Genomic DNA, 20776 nt, shown 5'->3' with positions numbered 1-20776 from the left:
TTACACTTCCAAGACACCCTCGTTCTTCACTGGTGCTTTCTTCCCATAGCAGCAGAAAAGTAATGACCTCCAGACTTGCAGGCTCCTACAGGACACAGATTACAAATTAATCCATTTCTGCTCTGGGTAATCTTGCTGACCCATACATTTTTATATGTCTCAAGTAATTTATTTTTCTGTTTCCTATGCTTGCAATTTATTTATTGTTTTTAAAAAAATGGATATTCTTATTCTACTGATCCACAAAGCTCATTGGATTACAACGGAACGTCCACAATAAAACCCAGTGGATCACTTTGCTTCAGGAGAGGTCCTCACTGTTACTAGGCTCAGAGTGGAGATTTATAGTCCACACAGCATTCATTTTTGTATTAACTCATCCAACTTCACTCCTGTTCTGTTCACACTGGCAACTACTCCTGTATTAGTCTCCATTTTACTCTCATGTAATACTACTGAAATTCACTCTGAAACTCCATTTACATATGTATATGCTCCTGGACTATTGTGGAGGTCACTTTCTGATCATCTCCTAGTGTGAACACGTATTCACTGCTGGATGACAGGTGAGTGTGTGTGTGTGTGTGTGTGTGTGTGAGAGGGAGAGAGAGAGAGATGAGTGTAATTGGGGTTGTCACTGCTCTGTGAGGGAACTATAAAATGTCTTCTAGAACAGTCCAACTTTGATTTCCCAGGAGGTGCTGGGTTACAGTGCCTGCTCCAGGTTGCAGGGACTTTCTCCTCCTGTTTTGTAGCCGCTCTCTGCTTCATGTGTTACACAGTTCTGATTCGGTCTATGCAGGGGCACATTCATCACTAAAGCGCTGTATTATTTTTTGCAGACGGATTATGGCTGTGACATAGAGAAGGGAAGTGTGTGCACTTACCATCCGGGTGCTGTGCACTGTGTCCGGAACATCCAGGCTAGGTAAGAGAGAGATAAGAGATTGGTCAGTGGGACAGTGGTTGTAATGTGCCAACAGCTGTAGTGGAAATGAGCAGAAATCAGGAGGCAGCCAGCCTGGCTCGATACACGTGCCCACTGGTAATTTACCCCCTTTCACCCTGAACTTCCAGTCAAATCAGAGCCAGCCTTTTTTTGGACTACAGAGCCATGAACCTTCATTCACAACTACCCGAGGGATTCATCTAGCTCAGTGATGGTGGCTCCCTCCACAATCTTGAGTCTAATCAGCAGGGGTCACTATTAAGAAAAGGCTGAGACCCCCCTGCATCAGAAGCTGTGAAAGCTGCTGCAGCTGCATCCCCAGCCCTGCCAAATCAGGGATAGGAATATCTGACCCAGGAATGGAACCCCGGTCCCCCTGCATGGCGGTGCAAAATGCTGCCAGCAACTCACTAGGCCAGCCTTTCCACTTTCATTATTTTTAAGAAAAATACTTCAGATAAGACTGGGAGAGGTCTCTGCAGGGGTGGATTGGCCTATCGGGGCTTCGGGCAGGCCCCGGTGGGCCGGTCCAGTGAATCACGTGGTTAGTGCGGGTCACAGCGGCCCCCATGCCTGCTGTGACTAACACTGGGCCCCCGGTTGCGTTTCTTTTCCGAGAGTTTCCATCAGGGGCATCATTAGTCCCATCAGTGCCCCCAGACTCAGCATAGGCACTCGCTAAGGAGAAGGCGTGCAACGCTGCCGTGTTGGCAGGAGCTTACACGGCACAAGGAGGAGGGGCAGTAGCAGTGTCTATGGGGCCGCAAGATCCAAGGTCGAGGAAGAAGCTGCAAGGCCTGAGGAGGCAGGGCTGCATGTCTGTCGGCGGGGCAGCAAGGCCCAAAGAGGTATCAGCTGCTGTACCGGCTAGGCCCGCCCCCCACGTCACTGTGGAGGCCTGAAACAGTGTGGGCTCCTCCCCTCATCAGCTCGTGTTGTCTCTCTCCCTTCTGGAGGCGAACAGTAGGCCTCCTGCCCAACCGCTGGCTCCATGTTGCAAGAACCTCTGCTCCTCTGGCAAAAAAAAATAAAAATAAAAAAAATTGCAGTATGGAGGCTTACAGCCTGCCTCCTCCAGCAGCAACAGGCAGGCAGCTCACCGGAAACCTTTTAATCCAGGGTTTTGCCTGCATCCCCCTAACCACCAATGTGAGGAAATAAGAACCCAATTGTTAAATTGAATAGGCTGCTTCTACTGCTCTGGCACTTTTTTGGGGGTGGGGGAGAGACAGTATGTGAGTGTGTGTAACTATGTGAGTAAGCATGTGTGAAAATTGTGAGAAAATGTGTGCGAGACTGAACATTTGTGTGTCAGCATGTGAAAAAGTGTGTGTGTATGTGTGTGTGTGTGTCTGAGCGTATGTGTGTCAGTGAGCATCTGACAAAGTATGTAAGACTGAGGATTTGTGTGTCAACATGTGAGAAAGTGTCAGTCAGTGAGCGTGGGTGACAGTGCCTGTGTGTATGAGTCAATGAGTGTGTGAGACTGTGTGCGTATGGTCTAGAGTGTTCTCTACTTCTTAGTTATTCAGGAAAATTGTGGAATTTATGTTGAGATATTTTGGCTCCAGGTCATATAATGGATCTCTCAAGGGTCAGCTTGCCATGCTTTTGGGAGCTGTTGAACATGTGCTGCATAAAAAGCACACAAGAGTATCGGGCATATAACCCGTGGGCCTATTTTGAAAAAATCCCCCGGGCTGATATTTTCCTACAATCCGCCCCTGGGTCTCTGTTTTAATTATCGGGGATTATAGGGTTTTGACTTATTTGTGCTCCAAGCCCAGGGTTTCTCAAGAGGTCTGTCTGGTTGTGGCCCTGAATTTGTGGTTTCCATTTTGTATTTCTGCCTTTAGCCCTAAGTATGCTGCTGGACAGCAGTGCTGCTATGACTCCACGGGGGCCCAAGTCCTGACATTCGACTCGCTCGGGGGCAGCACGCCTGACCGGGGCCATGACTGGGGATCCCCCCCTTACAGAAGGCCACCTCGAGTTCCCGGCTTCTCCCACTGGCTGTATGATGTCATCACCTTCTACTACTGCTGCCTGTGGTCAGACAACTGCCAGCTTTACCTGCAGCTCCGGCCCTCCAGCGACTGCCGCACCTATAAACCTCCTAGAGTTGGTATGTGGCTGCTTTTTTTTCCCCCTACCTCTGGGGCCCTGTTTCATTAAATAAATTAATTATGACAGCAGAAAGTCCATTTCTCTGAAGAGAAGCAGTTCAATCTCGTCACACAAGTGAGTGAATTGACCTTGCTCACAGCTGAACAAACTGTTTCTTACAAAGCTTTCTAGAAAGGCATAAAAACATAAAATATGCCATACTGGGTCAGACCAAGGATCCATCAAGCCCAGCATCCTGTGTTCAACAGTGGCCAACCAAGCCAAAAGTATTTGGCAAGTACCCAAACACTAAATGAATAGATCCCAAACTACTCTACTAAGCCTTAATGATAAAGGGGTCAATTTTAAAACAAGCGCGTGGGCGTCCATGTGCGTGCAGTTCCTGGCATGCGCACATGGACGTGGCGATTTTATAACATGCACACGGTGACACGCGCATGTTATAAAATACAGTTACTGCACTTGCTGGACTGGTATCCTCTATTGGCATTCAAAGACACTTCTCACACTCTGGGGGTTTAATCTAAACTAGTGGTTCCCCAACCTGTGGTCCGTGGACCCCTAGGTGTCTGCCAGATCATAACAGGAGTCTATGAGCTGTAGGAGAAGAGAAAAAAACCCATGCAAAGAAGAAGCCCAACAGACCACCACCAGACCCCCCAATCCCATGGCGGCCACAAAAAGGAGGCCTGAGAGGCTGCCAGTGTATCCCATCTTGCCGGTGGCCGAAGAGTGAAAGAGGCTGCTAGTGCACCCAATCTCATCAGCAGCCAAAGTGTGAAGGAGGCTGCAAGCTGCTGGCGTACCCCATTATGTCAGTGGCTGAAGATTGCAGAAGGTTGTAGGGCCATCTCTTTTCCCCTGCAGACTCCAGGTAAAATATAAGGAGAGGCCCAGATGAAAGAGAGGGTGTATGAGCACGTGTGAGAGAGCCTACGTGAATGAGAAGGGGATTCTTCTCATGAAAGTTTGATAATTAATTCACATATATTTCTTCTCTTTATCTTCCAAACATATTTCCTTATATTCCCTACAAAGAATTCTTCGTTTTGCCCGTGACTCGATGGGCTTCCTCAGGGGAAATTATCTTCACGTTAATGACACAAATCTTATCCGTGCTAACTGGCTACGTTTCCCAGTTAATTCATCCTTGTCCTATAATGCCCCTGAAATACCCATTATTTATTCAGCTGATATTTAGCTGGATCATGTCTTATCCAGCTAAAAGTTAGCCAGATAGGTGCTGATGATATTGAAAAATTGGTGTTAAGATGAATAAGTTATGAGTTATCTGGCAAATGCCTTGTAATATTGGCCTCCTAGTTATTCATCTGTATCATATGTAAGCCTCTGGAGTACAGCTAAACCCAAATTCTGTGCTGCTTCCAACATTTGATCCTTGAGTTCCCGGTTCATAGCCATACCCCAGAAGTGGAAGGGGCATGAATTCTGTGCATGCTTCACAAAGTTGCTTGTTGCTCTCAGAGTGTCTGGAGATAACGGTATATGACTATGTCTGTATATTACTGGACCCAGTTACTAGTGTAAATATATATCTGAAAGAATACCAGGCATTGGTACCAATAGCTGGCAGGTGGGGGGTGGGGGGAAGGGCATTGGGAGGCGCCAGATGACAGAAGAAAAAGGAAAGCTATGCACCACTTGGACCACTTCTGTGTCCCCTGCTTCCACCTCTCCCTCTGTCCACACATTCCCTTAATTGTTGAATAGCAGCCAACATGGGGATGGGCCAAGAGAAATCCAAGCAGTCAGTCAAGGAGTGAAAGTGCCAAGGTATCCTGTTCTACAGGGCTGATCCTGGGCACAGATTTGTACATAGACTTTTCAGCACAGCTAGTAGGAATGTTCCTTTATGTGCAAGTGATCAGGGATTATCTCAGAACACATCTAGAGGAAGTGGGGAACATTTTCTTAAAAGATTTGCCATCTATCAACTTGTCATCCCTGAAAAGCTATATAGTGTGATTCTGGCTCCTGGTTTTGTGGTTTGTCTTAAGGGGTAGGCCAGTGTCCGTATACCTTTGTCTCACAGCATGAGAGTTAATGGATTCACATAGGTGCCAAGTGACCCGGCTTGTGAAGGGAGACTGCAGGCAAGTCCTAGATTTCAGACAATCCCTTCTTGGGGTATTCTGGTACCTGCAAGGCTAATTTCAAATGACAAAAGCAGGAACTACAAATACCACAATGTAAACTCAAAGCCTAAAGTCTCTTTCAGGGAGCTGGGTCATTTGGAAGCTCTGAAATTAACACTGAATTCCTCCTATTTGGCCTTTTTTTGTGGGGATCTGGTTTTACAAATTCCCTTAGAGTTATAAGCTGGGTGCAGGATCTCAGGGACATGACAATTGAGTTCTAATTTTGCTTCTTTGCATTTATGGACCTATAGTTCCCACTTCTCTGGGAAGGACAGAACTCCGAGCCCATAGATGCAATAGGAGTAAAACCAGGACTGGATGGCCCTGTCTCTGATCACATGGAACAATCTGAAAACCTTGTAGGTTCTTTGCATGCTGTACAGTTTGCAGAGAACACAGGAGAGTATCTGAAGGCTTTGTTGTTCACTGAAACATTTGGGGATGGTTGAGATTACCTTATTGTTTTAACTGATTTTAATGTCTCAACTGTAATGTTTTAATTCTTGATAATGTTAATATTAGAATATTTCTTAATGTAAATTGTATGTGAAAATTAGTATGCTCTTATGTGAAGATGATGTTATGTTGTATTATATACTTTTTTCCCCTCTTAGCATGACTTCATTATATTAGGCATGATATAAATGCAGAAATAAATATAATAAATAAACACCATTGTTGCCTTTGCTAATGTCTTCCACAGCCTCAGTTTTTGGGGATCCTCACTTTCTGACTTTTGATGGTGCAAAGTTCACCTTCAACGGTAAAGGGGAATACACCCTGCTGATGTCTGTCTCCGGATCTCTGACAGTCCAGGGAAGGACAGAGCCCTGGAGGAAGACAGAAATAGCAGAGAGTGGTGAGTTCAAAGGAGGGGCAGGGAGGAGGTCTTTGATCATTGCAAGAGAGCAGCACTTTTCCTCCATACAGGATGACAGCAGAAATGGTGTATTAGATCATGACTCTTTTTAACTAAGCACATCTTTCTCTCTGAATGCTTTAGGACATTTATGACTATGCATTGTAAATATTTTTTAAATATTTTTTCTCTGTTCAGTTAAATTTAAATTTAACTGTATTTGCCCTATTTACTATGTATGTTCTGAGTTCTATGTATAGCCGTTCAGGCAATTTTCTGTTCCTTGTAAACCAGTTTGATTTGTATTTAATGCAGGAAGATCGGTATATAAAAATAAAAAATAAATAAATAAATGTATACTCCCAAGAGAATCCCAAGGTCATTCAAAGTGGCAAGACAACCAAGCCACGAACAGTAAACCACATGGCTATTCTGCTGCCTCAGTATTCTCACGACACAGTGAAAGGCAGATTTGGGTACTGTCAGTGACTGGTGTCTTTTCCTTGACTGAGTTTGCCATTTTATCCCAGGCCAACCAAATCTGTTGATTCAAGCCGAGTTTTGCTTCATTACATGCATATTTTTGTCATTCTGATTTTCCCATTGGGTTCAATATAAAAATCAGAACAACAAATTCATGCATGCAACAGAGCAAACTATTTGGTTGCCTTGGGGGCAGATGGCAACCTTAACTGAAGCTACTGCTAAAGTTGCAAGTGTTGTTGAGATGAGCATTAGAAGTCACTGTCTATTCAGCATCCATTGGTCGGCCAAAAGACACCTTGCTCTGCTTTTCCACATTCACAGGTTTAACAGAGACTATGACAGTAGATAAAGACTGCAAAGTTTATCTCATCTGCCCATTTCTTCTTCTGTACTGCAGACTTTCCCACAAATAAATGTCTTAGGTAGCTGATGTAACCTTTTGTTTGGTGGAATTTACTAGATCCAGAGGACACCCAAAACAATTTCTATTGGGGCTATGTTCTTCTGCCACTTCCCCACATCTACCAAGTCCCAAAGACTGGATTCTTTGTATGAGGAAAGGCTTAACCTTTTAAGCCCATGCAGTGAAATGGAATCCTTCCTGAAGTGTGTTACTGTCCTCTCTAATCATGGTGGTACTATAGAAACGGGCAGGACATGGTATGCGTGATCAAAAGAAATTTTACTTTGATTTAGCAAAATTAAAATAATGTCCAGTCAATATATTTCTTGTTTTACTTCACATCTGTGTTTGATCTGGGTCCTACATAGGGAACTATCTCTTCTTCACTCCGCAGGTATCCTTTTCACTACTATATGGGATCAGCTCACGCCCTTGTCTAAATCCAGAAAAAATATTATACCTGTGATCCAATAGAGTCTATTATATAGAGATGTGAATCGTGTGATCGATTGTCTTAACGATCGATTTCGGCTGGGGGGGGGAGGGAATCTTATCGTCGCAGTTTTGTTTTTTAAAATATCGTGTAAATCGTAAATCGGGGGAGGGCGGGAAAACCGGCACACTAAAACATCCCTAAAACCCACCCGACCCTTTAAAATAAATCCCCCACCCTCCCGAACCCCCCCAAAATGCCTTAAATTACCTGGGGTCCAGAGGAAGGGTCCCGGTGTGATCTTTTACTCTCGGGCCTCCGGTGCAGTGTAGAAATGGTGCCGGCGCTACCTTTGCCCTGTCATATGACAGCAGGGCAAAGGTAGCACCGGCGCCATTTTGTTTTTTTGTCCCCCGACATCAGGAGCGTAGGAGATCGCTCCAGGACCCCCGCTGGACCCCCAGGGACTTTTGGCCAGCTTGGGGGGGCCTCCTGACCCCCACAAGACTTGCCAAAAGTCCAGCTGGGGTCAGGTAATGACCTCCTAAACTCGAATCGTTTTGCCGTACGGCAAAATGGCGCCGGCCATACGCGTATGGCCGGCGCCATAAATGACCTCCTAAACGATTCGAGTTTAGGAGGTCGTTCCCGGACCCCCGCTGGACTTTTGTCAAGTCTTGTGGGGGTCAGGAGGCCCCCCCAAGCTGGCCAAAAGTCCCTGGGGGTCCAGCGGGGGTCCGGGAGCGATCTCCTACGCTCCTGACGTCGGGGGACAAAAAACAAAATGGCGCCGGCGCTACCTTTGCCCTGTCATATGACAGGGCAAAGGTAGCGCCAGCGCCATTTCTACAACGCACCGCAGGCCCGAGAGTAAAAGATCACACCGGGACCCCCGCTCTGGACCCCAGGTAATTTAAGGCATTTTGGGGGGGTTCGGGAGGGTGGGGGATTTATTTTAAAGGGTCGGGGTGGGTTTTAGGGTTGTTTTAGTGTGCCGGTTTTTCCACCCTCCCCCTTCCCCTCCCCCTTCCCCCGATTTACGATTTTTGACGATAAATCGGGGGAATTCCTATTGCATCGGGCTTCTAACGATTTTTGACGATTTAAAATATATCGGACGATATTTTAAATCGTCAAAAAACGATTCACATCCCTACTATTATATCCTTATGTCCTCAGCCAACTTCTTAACTCTGGAACTACATTCCCCACCATATTCACCTGCTCTTTCTGCAGCACACATATCAGTGCCACCAGTATGGATACCAGCAAAAGAGTCCAGCTGAAAAGTCCCCCAGACCATGTTCTCTACCGCATCAGCTGCACATTGAATGGTGGGTCCTCTCCCATCCGGTGCTTGAACTTCTCAATCAGTGCCAACTTGTCCTTGATATCCACCCTGGTGTCCTGACAGTGATGCTTCAGCAGATCCACTGTCCTGGTCATCACTGACAGGCTTCTGACATCCTTGGCAATGGCCTCCCAAATCTTTCTTTTGATATTCAAGGATGTCTTCTGACCAAAGAGTGTACTGGGCTTCTCACAGACCTTCCACACTAGAAGGTACTTCTTTTTCTCTGTAAATCACATCGTGTTGATGCCACTTCTCCTCCAGCTGTTGGCTGCTAGTTCCTAACTGCTTGTCACTTCTAGATGACTACTGTGGTTCCCTACCTCTATGAGTACTATTCCCACTTCCTGCTTTCTTCCCCCCTGACCTCCTCCCCCTATTCTGACCCTCCATCCACCTTCTTTTCTCCCCCCCCCCCCCCCCCCCCATCTGTACCCTCTAACTGTACCTTCTACTACATGCAAGCCTCATCTCCGCTCCCTGGCTGTACTCGCATCGACTCATGCACCACACTTCTCCTATCCTCTGTCACCACTTCACCTGCCTGGCATACTCCATCACTCACACCCCTCTTTCATGCTCCATTCCCTTCATAGCCACAAACACCCTCTCCGCTTTTGCAGGAACCTAAACACAAAAGTGGACAAAAAATTATATAATCAGAGACCAACAAAATATCAGATGCACTGTAAGGATTCACTCAAGAACACAGACAAAAGACAAAATGATTTGAAACAGCATGGGAAAAATAAGCAGCATAAAAGACACCACTCAGCAATTACATTTGAACAACCACCAACTCCTACAAAACCTCCAACTCCTAGTTCAGAGCTTGCCTACCACCACCCAGCAGTGACAAAATGGCCTTAGAAAAACCTACCTTTTGTTTCCTTGAAAGAAGGAGTGTCCAAGAAAACAGATGGACATCTATGCACAACCAATCACATCACAAGCCTGCGTAGGTTATTTCTCTCAACCAATAGAGAACAGTACAGCATTTTTCAAACTAGCGCTGACTTTTTACCATTGATTTTATTATGGTTTCTTGCATGTCATTTTTAACGCTAGTTTTCGTGTGCTTTTTAGAATTACTGTGGATTTTTAGCACTGGTTTGATTCGCATGACATTAGTTTACTGCATTGAGTGGGGCCATGTTTTTAACGCACGTGGTATGAAAAGTTAACGCTAACATTTTTCACTGGTTTTGGCACGAGTTTAATTTCATTGGCCTATTGGAGGCTAAGATATCACACACATGCTAAAAGCAGTAACATAGAGCCTTCACAAAAGTAGTTCTTTTACATTTGACTATCCTGAACACGTTCTCATTGCGTACAGTCCCCTTACGTATAGATTGCAATAACATCTGTAGAGAAAGTCACAGGAGAGATCCTTGGCTCATCCCCAGCCAAAGAAGCTCCCTGCAGTCTCTGGCGCCCAGTAACTTTGCAGGTCTCTCTGTGCCCCTTGCCATGCTGAATGCATTAGCTGCAGGACAGATGTGGCAGTGTGTAGGGCTAGAGAGAGAGGTTCCTGTAAGGATAGGAGGAGAAAACAACAACAGAAATGACGACAACGTTCAGGAAACCTAGTCACAAATATATTGAGTTAGGTAATCCAATATAACAATATCACCTGCCACTTGTTTGTTGACCCTTATTCATGCATATTCAAATGGACTAGCACAGCAACCAGAATGTTCTGCTCATGAAATTTCATGAAGTGAAAAACAGGCTGATGATATTTCTGGAGCAACAGGCTAAAATCTAATATTTCAACTTTAAAATGTTCAGGAGTTTGTCAGAAAGAGGGCAAACTCATTCAAACTCTGAATATTCAGGTAAAACCAGAAGTAATGCCATAGAGACTGGATCACCTGAGCTGAATCAAAATTCTGATCGGGAAGGGAAGGGAGTTAATGCAAGCAGGTTATTGTGTCCAAGTTATGTAAATTAAATTTCTTTCAGACTCCAGTGTCTAACAATGTCTATTCTGCCACTTGTGTGTCACATAATTTCACTGTGCCTCAGTCTTCCAGCAATAATTAAGGAGCAGGCCCACCTCCTCTTTGGAAGTCATGTGCCAGAAATGTGCGTGCAGGCTGTCCCCCAGAGGTGACTGCACATTCCTGCAGTGTTGTGATTGTAAAGTGCTTTGGGCTCCTTTTTTAGCTGAAATTATTGTTGTGTTATGTTTGTCTCATTCTCCTTGTTTTCAGATCATTCTGTGCTTTTACATCATGATGACCATCATGAACATGAACCTCCCCTTGTTGCAAGCCGTGATATTCAAGCTGTAAATGTAAGCAGCCTCTCTGCTGTGGCCATGCGGGAAGGCGAGTCCGATGTGATTGAGGTGCGCACATCGAACAGAACTGCCAGCAAGTGTCGGCTGGAGGTTCTGGTGAACCAGGAAGAGGTCAGCTTCATGGAACAGAGTTGGATGGATCTTAAAGGTGAGGCCTAGCATGTACATTGGGCAATGTATGAAAACTGCTAAGAAGAAAATTTGATGGAAGAATATGGGGAATGTCTTAAGGAGGTATGGGATGGGGCAGGAATATATGGAGGAGAACAGGGGAATGTGAAGGAAGATAATAGTGAGGGAATGCAGATACGTGCCAGGAGCACAGACGGTAGAATGAGGTAGGCACCCTACCATTTTAAAAAGGGATCCTGGATGGAGCTAGCATATTTGAAAGTACATAAGGCAACAAATGGGGTCAGGAAGGAGGAATTTTAGGATATTAAGGAAGCTTAGCACTACTGCTAACCCTGCTCGGTAACTTTATGGAGGCAGGAGTGGATCTGGAGGGCTGGAGAAGAGCAGATATCTTCCCTCTTCATAAAAGTGGGAGCAGGAAGGAGACTGTTAACTATCAGCTAGCCAGCTTGACCTTGGTGGTGGAAAACTAATAAAGAAAAGAATACTAGAGAATCAGATTCAGCAGTTTACAGGGTATGAGGCAGCAGATATTCAAGGGCGGAAGGTTGTATCAAACAAATCTTATTTTTTTTTCTTTGACTGACTAATCAGGGAATCAGATTGAGGAGAGAATTGGATGCAGAGTATTTAATTTCAGTACGGCCTTTGTAAAATTAAGGGTAGTAAACTGGGATAGGAACTAGTTGAATGATAGGCAACAGAGGGTAGTGGAAAATGGAGTTTGCGTGAAAAGAAAGATGACCAGCTGAGTGTCACTGAGCTCGGTCCTGAGACTTGTCCTATGTGGTGTTCTTTTGAAACCACATAGAGATTGGTGCTTGGCTCACAAACATGACATTAGACCTTCTATCATTTTATGTATCCTAACAGGATACACAAAAGCCTGTTCTTCAGGCTGCAGTAATAAGCCATCTAGATTACTGTTGCATTATTTGTATGTACTTACCTAACATGCTATTACAGCAATTAATTCAACATGCAGCGGTACGCTTACTGTCAGGTGGAGCCAGAAGGAATCTCATCTCCCCAGTTTTAAAAAGGTTACCTTGGTTACCTATAAAAGCATAGGATAAAATTTCACTTGTTGGTCACTATTTTTAAGCTTCATACTGAATCGCTGTGTGTGGTACAAAGTAATTAAGTTGGTATTATGCTGTTCAACTACTTCGTTCAGAGCCAACTTTTCCTGCAAATACCTTATTCTAGGGATTTTAGGTGACAACAATGTAGAAATAGGGCATTCTCACATTTATTTATTTATTTATTATATACCGACATGTGATCTGAGATATCACATCAGTTTACATTCAGGTACTGTAGGTATTTCCCTAACCCCAGGGCTTACAATCTAAGTTTTTGTACCTGAGGCAATGGAGGGTAAAGTGACTTGCCCAAGGTCACAAGGAGCAACAGTGGTTCATAGCCCACTGTTCTAAACTCTAGGCTATTCCTCCTCCCAATGCCACATGGAATGTCATACCACTGGATTTAAGGCAGGAATCTGACATTAAAAGGTTCAGGAAAGGTGTCAAGACAATGCTCAGCCTGGAGGCTTATGGATGATGTAAACAATTTGACATGGGCATGATATGTTGCTTGACATTGATCTGGTATGTTTTATTGTTTTAAGTGTTTTGCATGGAATTTGTTATTTAAATGTATTATGTATGTTATTTTATGTGATCCATACTAAATATAATTTTATAGAAGATGGCGGAATACAAGATTTCAAATAAATATATTAAGACTAAGGAGACTTGCATGCTTTCATTTCCTTCCCTCTCCCAACATTATCTTCCTGGATCCCCTCCCCCAGTCAAATCTAGAATTCTCTATCAGCCCCTTCCATGGTCCTCTCTCTTCCCTCCTTTTCCCCATTATCAGTCATTTCTCCTTCATCCACCCAATAACTAATTATCTTTCCCCTTCACTCTATTCTCATTTATTTCTCCCTCACATTCCCCCCAGCCAGAGTACTTTCTCCCTGGCAGCCCCTGTCACCCATCTCTCATCTTCTCTCTCTCTCTTTCCCTCCATCCTGGGTCCTTTTGCCTCTCCTTAATCTTCATATCTGCTCTCTCTCTGCCCCTATTTCAGGTTCAATTTTACTTCTCCTTAATTCCCAGAATACTCTCTCCACATTCTCTCCCCTTGATTATGTGAGAGCTCTTCCAAAATGCACCTTCCCAACCTTGGAAAGCACTTCCTGCATCCACCTCCCAACCCTGATCCCCCATCCCATCCCATCCCTGGGAGGCTCTCCCTGTATTCTTCTCCTTCCTCTGAAAGTTCTCCCCACATTCTTTTCCCCATAAAAGATCTCATACATCTCCCAGCTCCCCCTGATTCTTGCTGCCCTGCATTTCCCAATGCAACCTAGCTTCTTCTTGATTCTCCCCAGTCTGCAGAAGCAGCACTACTTAACACAGTATCAGCTTTCTGTGCTGTGTGGGTCCAGTCTAATGGTATGAGTCATGTGGATCCCATAGATCTTGTACCTCATATCATAAGACTGGCCCTTCACAGCATAGAAAGTTGACGCTGCGTTAAGGCCACTCGATAGCCAGTGGGGGAGGGGGCATTATAGGAAATGGAGAGGATAAGCCAGGCTCTGCACTGCTTAGACTCCATGTGCTGACTCAGCTGTGTGATGTCGTTCCCCCCCCCCCCCCCGTGCAAATGCACAGTTTGCATAATGGGTCATGCCAGCCCCATCAGGATGAAGTTACACTTCTGTGGCTGATATATTCTGCTGTCTATGGAGAACACCTGTTACAAGTGAGCAACTTTGCTTCAGCTGCCGTCATTAATTATGTTAATATGTAAGCACCAAATTCTAATGTCAGTCAAGACTGTAACACTTTAATCTGCACTGATCCACAATGGTAGAAGTGGCAGAACAGGAAGCACTTGCAGAACCTTGCAACATGCATTCTGTCTCAGGAGTGAAGGAGGCGAGGATTGGAAGTGAAGATGGAAGCTGTGGGTTTGGTTTGCTTCAATTACTGATTTGATTATTTAGAAGGAAGAAATTGCTGCAGTAATGCTGCTGGTGGAATTCATGGTGGCAATTAGAGTGTTTCCAGAGTAAGGTGTGGGTGTGGACGTTGCAGTTTCAGCATCCAGTGTGGCATGCGAATCACAGAACTGCTAGCCTCTGAAAACCTGCCAGATATGTAATTACAGCAGATCCTGTGAAGGGAGGACAGCAAACAGGAACTAAGAGCTTTTACTCAGACTATGAGGAGTCCGCCCTCCCTCCTCCCACATCATTCATCACCTTTATCCACGCTTACATTTCACCTTATCCATTCTATGTTCATGACTTGAAACAGACCACATCTCATGCTGTGGTCCTAAATCAGTGCATTCTATTCTCCCCACCTTGATCCCCGCTCATGAGCATCTATCTGCTGGTTGCTCTTCTCATACACATATTTTGCAGAAATCTTTTTGTATTTTTAATTTTGGGGTATAAAATCTGCTATGAATGCTGCAGAGCCATCTTAAACATGGGCTTCCAAAGCACAATCACTGATCTGATATGTAAGAATAGCTTGAGATTCCTTAACAAGCCCTGTGATGTGTCCTTTTTATTTGTCATCACAAAGACTGTAAGAAACATCACGTATCTTTGAATAAATAATTTGTTTAAACCCTTCGCCTGCTGCCCGCTGGTATGCATAATCAGTTTTACTGAGTCCATTGAGCCTGTCCTCTTTCTCTCAAGTCTCTCTCCAAAGTTCTGGTACTCAGTTCACCAGGCTGACTGACTAACTTGCAGAATTTACCCTTTCGCTCCCTCTCTTGTTCTACACAAAGCCCAGTGCAAATCTTTCACTTCCATGCCATCTGTCTCTGGTAACAGTAGGCTGAGTTCTTTTTTTTTTTTTTAAACTTTATTAAGTTTTATGTCATAACGTGAGAGTAAATTACACTAATTGCTATTAATTATCTCCGCTAGAGATGAGACCAAAAACTTGTTCTAATTGTGCATCCCAAAAGTGATCCCACCTTATTTAGTGTTCTTATGAACTAATTGCATGATTACAAACTTTAATAAATAATTGAAAGAGAGAAGAGGTAAGTTTCATATATATGAATGCATGCCTCCGTGGCCTTGCTTCTTCTTATGTGATATAATCATTAACTTTACCTCCCTCCCACTCTCTGTTTTGTACTTTTTTAGAAAAAAAATTTTGTGATGAATTTTATTCAATGTTTCTTTATGTGTATTTCTCTTTTTTCTTTAAAAACTATGTAATCTCCACCACACTTTTAGGTCTATCCAGCTTTTTTTTTTTTAAATTTTTCTTGAACAATTTATATTAGCTTTATGACCTAAACTGTAGGGAAAATGCTCTTTTAAATCTCCCGATTTGGAGAATATCATAGAAACGCCTATTGTATATTATACAAATGCCACTATAGTATTGATAACAAAGACTTATCTCCCAACGCAGCTGTGTTTCGAAAGAATGCTCTTTCTTCTTCAGGGGAGCATGTCCGTTCCTTAAACGCTCTCGGGTGCTGGAAATCCAAACCGTAGCGTGGTAAGCCTGAGAGAGAAGCAAGTTGAATGCCATTTAACAGCATTTTGCAATCAGAAAAGAAAAGGAAACTAATACAAATAGAAACACGCTACAGTTTGGATTTCCAGCACCCGAGAGCGTTTAAGGAACGGACATGCTCCCCTGAAGAAGAAAGAGCATTCTTTCGAAACACAGCTGCGTTGGGAGATAAGTCTTTGTTATCAATACTATAGTGGCATTTGTATAATATACCATAGGCGTTTCTATGATATTCTCCAAATCGGGAGATTTAAAAGAGCATTTTCCCTACAGTTTAGGTCATAAAGCTAATATAAATTGTTCAAGAAAATTTTTTTTTTAAAAAGCTGGATAGACCTAAAAGTGTGGTGGAGATTACATAGTTTTTAAAGAAAAAAGAGAAATACACATAAAGAAACATTGAATAAAATTCATCACAAAAATTTTTTTCTAAAAAAGTACAAAACAGAGAGTGGGAGGGAGGTAAAGTTAATGATTATATCACATAAGAAGAAGCAAGGCCGCGGAGGCATGCATTCATATATATGAAATTTACCTCTTCTCTCTTTCAATTATTTATTAAAGTTTGTAATCATGCAATTAGTTCATAAGAACACTAAATAAGGTGGGATCACTTTTGGGATGCACGATTATAACGTGAGAGTAAAACATCAAGCAAAGATACATATAAAGATTAATTTTAAGAAATAATTAACAGTGCAATAAATCTCAAGTCCTCATTATTAAAGGGGACAAAAGAAAAAATAAAGTAAATAATAAACAATGCTGCTAATAACTGTCCAAGTGATCCCATCTGACCCAAAATATCTCAATTACCCTGAGCTTTATCCATCAAAAAAGTCTCTAAATGTAGAGGATCACAAAATAAATGTATTCTTCTGGAAAATCACCTCACATTTGCAAGGAAACTTCAGAAAGAGTGAAGCATCCAAGTCCAAGACTCGCTGTTTCAAAAGCAAAAATTGGTTCCATTTCAATTGAATCTCCCTGCAAATGTCTGGAAAAATCAGAAATTTCTGACCACAGAACAAAGTATTTTTATATTTAAAATACTGTGAAAACACAATATCTTTATCAGTATCGAGTAGAAAAGAAACAGTAAGAGTGGAAATATTATCTTGAGAAGATTTAAGAAAATTACTCATATCAAAACTATCGAATGGGAGCAAGTATCTCAGAGGAGCCCTCAGCCGAATGAGAAACCTTTCGATAATTTGGCATATAATAACTATTAGAGAGCATAAAACTTTTGTCAGGAGAAAATTGCAAAATCTCAACAGCATATCTCTTGAACAAATCCTGGCCCGATAGGTACCTTGTCTGTGGGATATCTAACAGGTGAAGGTTCTTGGATCTCATCTGATTTTTGAAGAAGAGTTCCTGCTTAGAATGTAAAGCCAAATTGTCCTTATTTGCTGCAGTGGCACTAGATTGCACTGATGTAATAGCAGCTGTATGAGATAATGTTTGAAATTGTGAAGTTTCAGTTCTAAGTCCAGAAATTTTGCAGAAGCCCCAGAAGAATATTGACACAGCTGGGGAACAACTTGAGACAAAGAAGATTCCAAACAAGTAATAGCATTCAAAATATCTTGTAGCAAAATTTCTGTAGATTCAGACAGTTCATTTGAAGTTCCTCTATTATCAGAAACCTTAATGGATAATACAAGAAGAAGAAGAGGAATCCTGTTGAGAGAATTGGCTTCGTCAAGATTAAAGTCAGAATGAGGTATCAAATTCTCAGTTGAGGGCTTCCGGAGAGAGGGCATTCCTGAAGGAGTGAGATCACCTCCAACTCCATGACCTGGGATTCCTGTTTCCTCTCCAGAAAACCCTGGTATAGCCACACAGTTCCTCTCTTGTTCCACACTCGACTGAAGATGGGTTAAACAAGGAGGGGGTTCATGTATCCAGACTAAGAGTGGTGGTAGAATCAGGTAATGAAGTAGCAAGGTGAAGAACATGAGAGTCCATAGGACTCCTTACCGGAGTTGACGCACCCCTTTATTTTTCTTCCCATAATGTCAGCAAGAAGTTGGAGTCAGGGGTGCGCCCCTTAGGTGTGCGGCTTTGGCACACCAGCATCGACAAGCCACTAGATTGCCACTAATGAGGACTCCCTCATCGCACTCAATGATGTCAGTGCTAGTGCTGCACTACTGTCCAAGATAGCTTCCTTCTCCAACTGTAGCAGGGAAGCACAGACTGCATGGGCAAGCAGATATCCCCAGCTCTGAGCTGCTAGGCCACTGTTTATGAGGACTCCCTTGTCGCACTCGATGACATCAGCGCTAGTGCCAGGCTACCTTCCAAGGCTGCTTCTTCCTCCTCCTCCAACTGCAGCAGGGAAGTGTGGGCTGCATGTGCAAGCAGATGTCTCCAGTAGACATAGTTCTTTCATTTATGTCCTGGCAATTTCCTCCTGCTCCTTTGGATTTCAGAACAAAGGCCAGGATCTGGTGCCTACTATCTTCATCTGCACTTACCCAGGCATTTTCCCCCTATTTTGTATCTCCTCCCCACCTACTTTTGTCCAGTCATTGTGTTGACAGACATCGGCTAGGGGGCCAAGCACTGGGATTGCTTCTGAAATCCTGCAATCCTGGGTCCTAAGTCCAGCCACTAGGTGTAACCTCAGCATCTCCAGTCCCAGCTGGCCTAGGGAGGAAAGACCTGATCTGGTAATCAAACCCAGATCCTTCTGCAGGCCACTCTGATCTATTCTGGCTGGAAGGAGAGAATTACAGCAGTGAAGAAGCAAGACGACAAACATAAGATTCTGTTTCCCAGTGTATCTCTGTCAGCCCCCCTACCACTATGCACTTTCTCCCAAATGTTGTGTGGCCCCAGATTGGCCGCTAGACATATATTAGAAGTGTATTGAAGTGTCTGTCTTAACAGGGAAAATCTTCCAGCATTAAGGGTTCACTAAGAGTTCAAAGGTGTTCTGGAGTGTTTTCTATGTGATACTGTTGGGAACTTTCTAGCACAGGAGGATAAGAGGATGTTCATAGGGGAATATGTGTGTTATGGGAGTAACAGGATAGTTCTTCCCCCAAAGGGGATGGGACAAATTACGGAGTATAAAAAAAACCTCCCATGAGGCACAAAATGGAGTTTTTGGGGCTGGTGTTCCCATTAGCACTAAAGTGGGAGTTTGTCTGAAGATTTGGTCTGGAAAAGATCTGTGTAGTGTTGAAGAGTGAAAAGCTGGAAGGAAGGGAAGGCCAACAAGGAGTTGCCCTTGCCTGATTGGCCAGCTCTGGGATAGTCTTTTGAAGAAAGAGAAACCTTCTCTAGATTGTCCAGAATCTAGTCCTGGAAAGTCTGCCACTAGAAGAAAATGGAAAGATTTTCATAGATCCATCTACTGAAATGTGAGTACGGAGTTCAAGATCAAGAGAGTCTGTAAATTGTTACTTCCCCAGAGGAAGAAGGAATAAAAAACTAACCTTGGGAGTGACTTACGGTGTATGATAACTGAATTCTGAAGATGTTACTTGGAGGAGTGGTGAATTTCTGTACTTTTTGATCTGGACTATTTACTATTTTTGCTGTGTACTTTACTTTGTAGTGGCTGAAACCTGGCTAATTTCTCTAAGTAAACTTTCTGTTTGGAGATTAATACTGATCTGAACTGTTTTCTACTTCAGAGATAACCTCTGCCCAGTTTGGCCTTGCAAGAGGTCCTGTCCCACTCCACAGAACCCAGAAATACTTTCCCCTCACTCTGATTAAGTGAGTCCAGTGCTCTCCAAGGTTAGAAAGGTGATCCCTGGGCAAGGGGGTGTGTGTGTGGGTGGAGGGGGGGGAGGAGTAAAGGTACAACACTATATACACGTTAGTCCCTTTAAAAAGCAGTTAGATTCCCAGCTCAATATCCCTCACCAGTACGCCTTTGTTCATTTATCTACACATTCACCTATTGTCACTCTCGCTTGCATTCTCTATCACAGATCCACTGTCAGACTGACAGACTCTCATTCTCTGTTTCACATGCTGTAGCTGTCTCTCTTGCAGGGGTCTTCGTGTCCTCTGCCATTAATCAGAATGTGACGGTGATGTTCCCGTCTGGAGCTGGGATAGAAGTGAGAGAAAGAAGCGGGACTCTGTCTGTCTCTGTGTTGCTGCCAGAGGAGTTCCTGAATCAGACGCGAGGACTCATGGGGGTGATGAATAACAACCCAGAGGATGATTTCAGCTTCAGGAATGGCACAGCCCTGCCAGCCAATGCCTCCCCTGAGCAGCTGTTCCAGCTTGGAGCCGACTGTAAGTGTATACCTGTGAAACATACAGTGCATGTCTTGAGAACCGCAGTACTCACACCTGTGGTATTCCCTTCATAGTCTCTGTTAAGTATGTTAACAAGGATCCCTTCTTGAATATAGGAGGCTGAAAACTGGGTATGGACTAGACTGACTTCTCTACACGACCGCACCTGCTACTGGCAACTGTTGGGGAGGGTGCCAGCCTGCTTGGTCCTTTGATTTGATCCAGTCTGGCAGTCATTGTTCTCATTGCCTTCCTTAGCTGAAAGTTTCACCTGGTTAGATGCAAGCAGAAACTCCCTTACTATCGATAAAATGGAATCCGTGGTTCGGGGTATCCAACTCTGATCTGAAGACAGGTCTGACTTTTCTGGATGCTCACAGTGACTATTCATTAAGGGGTAGATTTTAAAAGACATGCCGATTTTATTACATGCGCGCGTCACCGCATGCATGTTATAAAATACAATACCCGCGTGCATGTTTGTGTGCTGATTTTATATTGGCACGCGCATGTGCAGGCGGATCGTGATTTGTGTGCACAAGGGGGAGTGATTTTCCAAAAAAAATGTGCAGCAGCGCAATCGGTCCATTTCCAGTTCCCTCCCAGTCTGCTCCAATTAAGGAGCGAACTGGGAGGGAACTTCCCTATCCCCTTACTTATTCTTCCTCCCTTTTCCCCTTTTTTTTTGTTTTAAAACGTACTTCATCTTCGCTGGTGAAG

At 43.8% G+C, this 20776-nt stretch overlaps 1 protein-coding gene across 1 annotated transcript in view; it reads left to right on the top strand.

Annotated features, from left to right (window-relative positions):
- The window catches only part of SUSD2 (sushi domain containing 2), a 195603-nt gene that overhangs the window by 44511 nt on the left and 130316 nt on the right, over positions 1-20776 (top strand). Inside the window, 5 exon segments of the mRNA XM_029571685.1 lie at positions 843-928; positions 2806-3074; positions 5939-6094; positions 10987-11223; positions 19790-20053. Coding sequence (XP_029427545.1) covers positions 843-928; positions 2806-3074; positions 5939-6094; positions 10987-11223; positions 19790-20053 — 1012 coding nt within the window.

The sequence above is a fragment of the Rhinatrema bivittatum genome, chromosome 11, assembly GCF_901001135.1.
Source record: "Rhinatrema bivittatum chromosome 11, aRhiBiv1.1, whole genome shotgun sequence".
NCBI classification, from domain to species: Eukaryota; Metazoa; Chordata; class Amphibia; order Gymnophiona; family Rhinatrematidae; genus Rhinatrema; species Rhinatrema bivittatum.
This window is presented reverse-complemented; position numbering and strand designations above follow the sequence as displayed.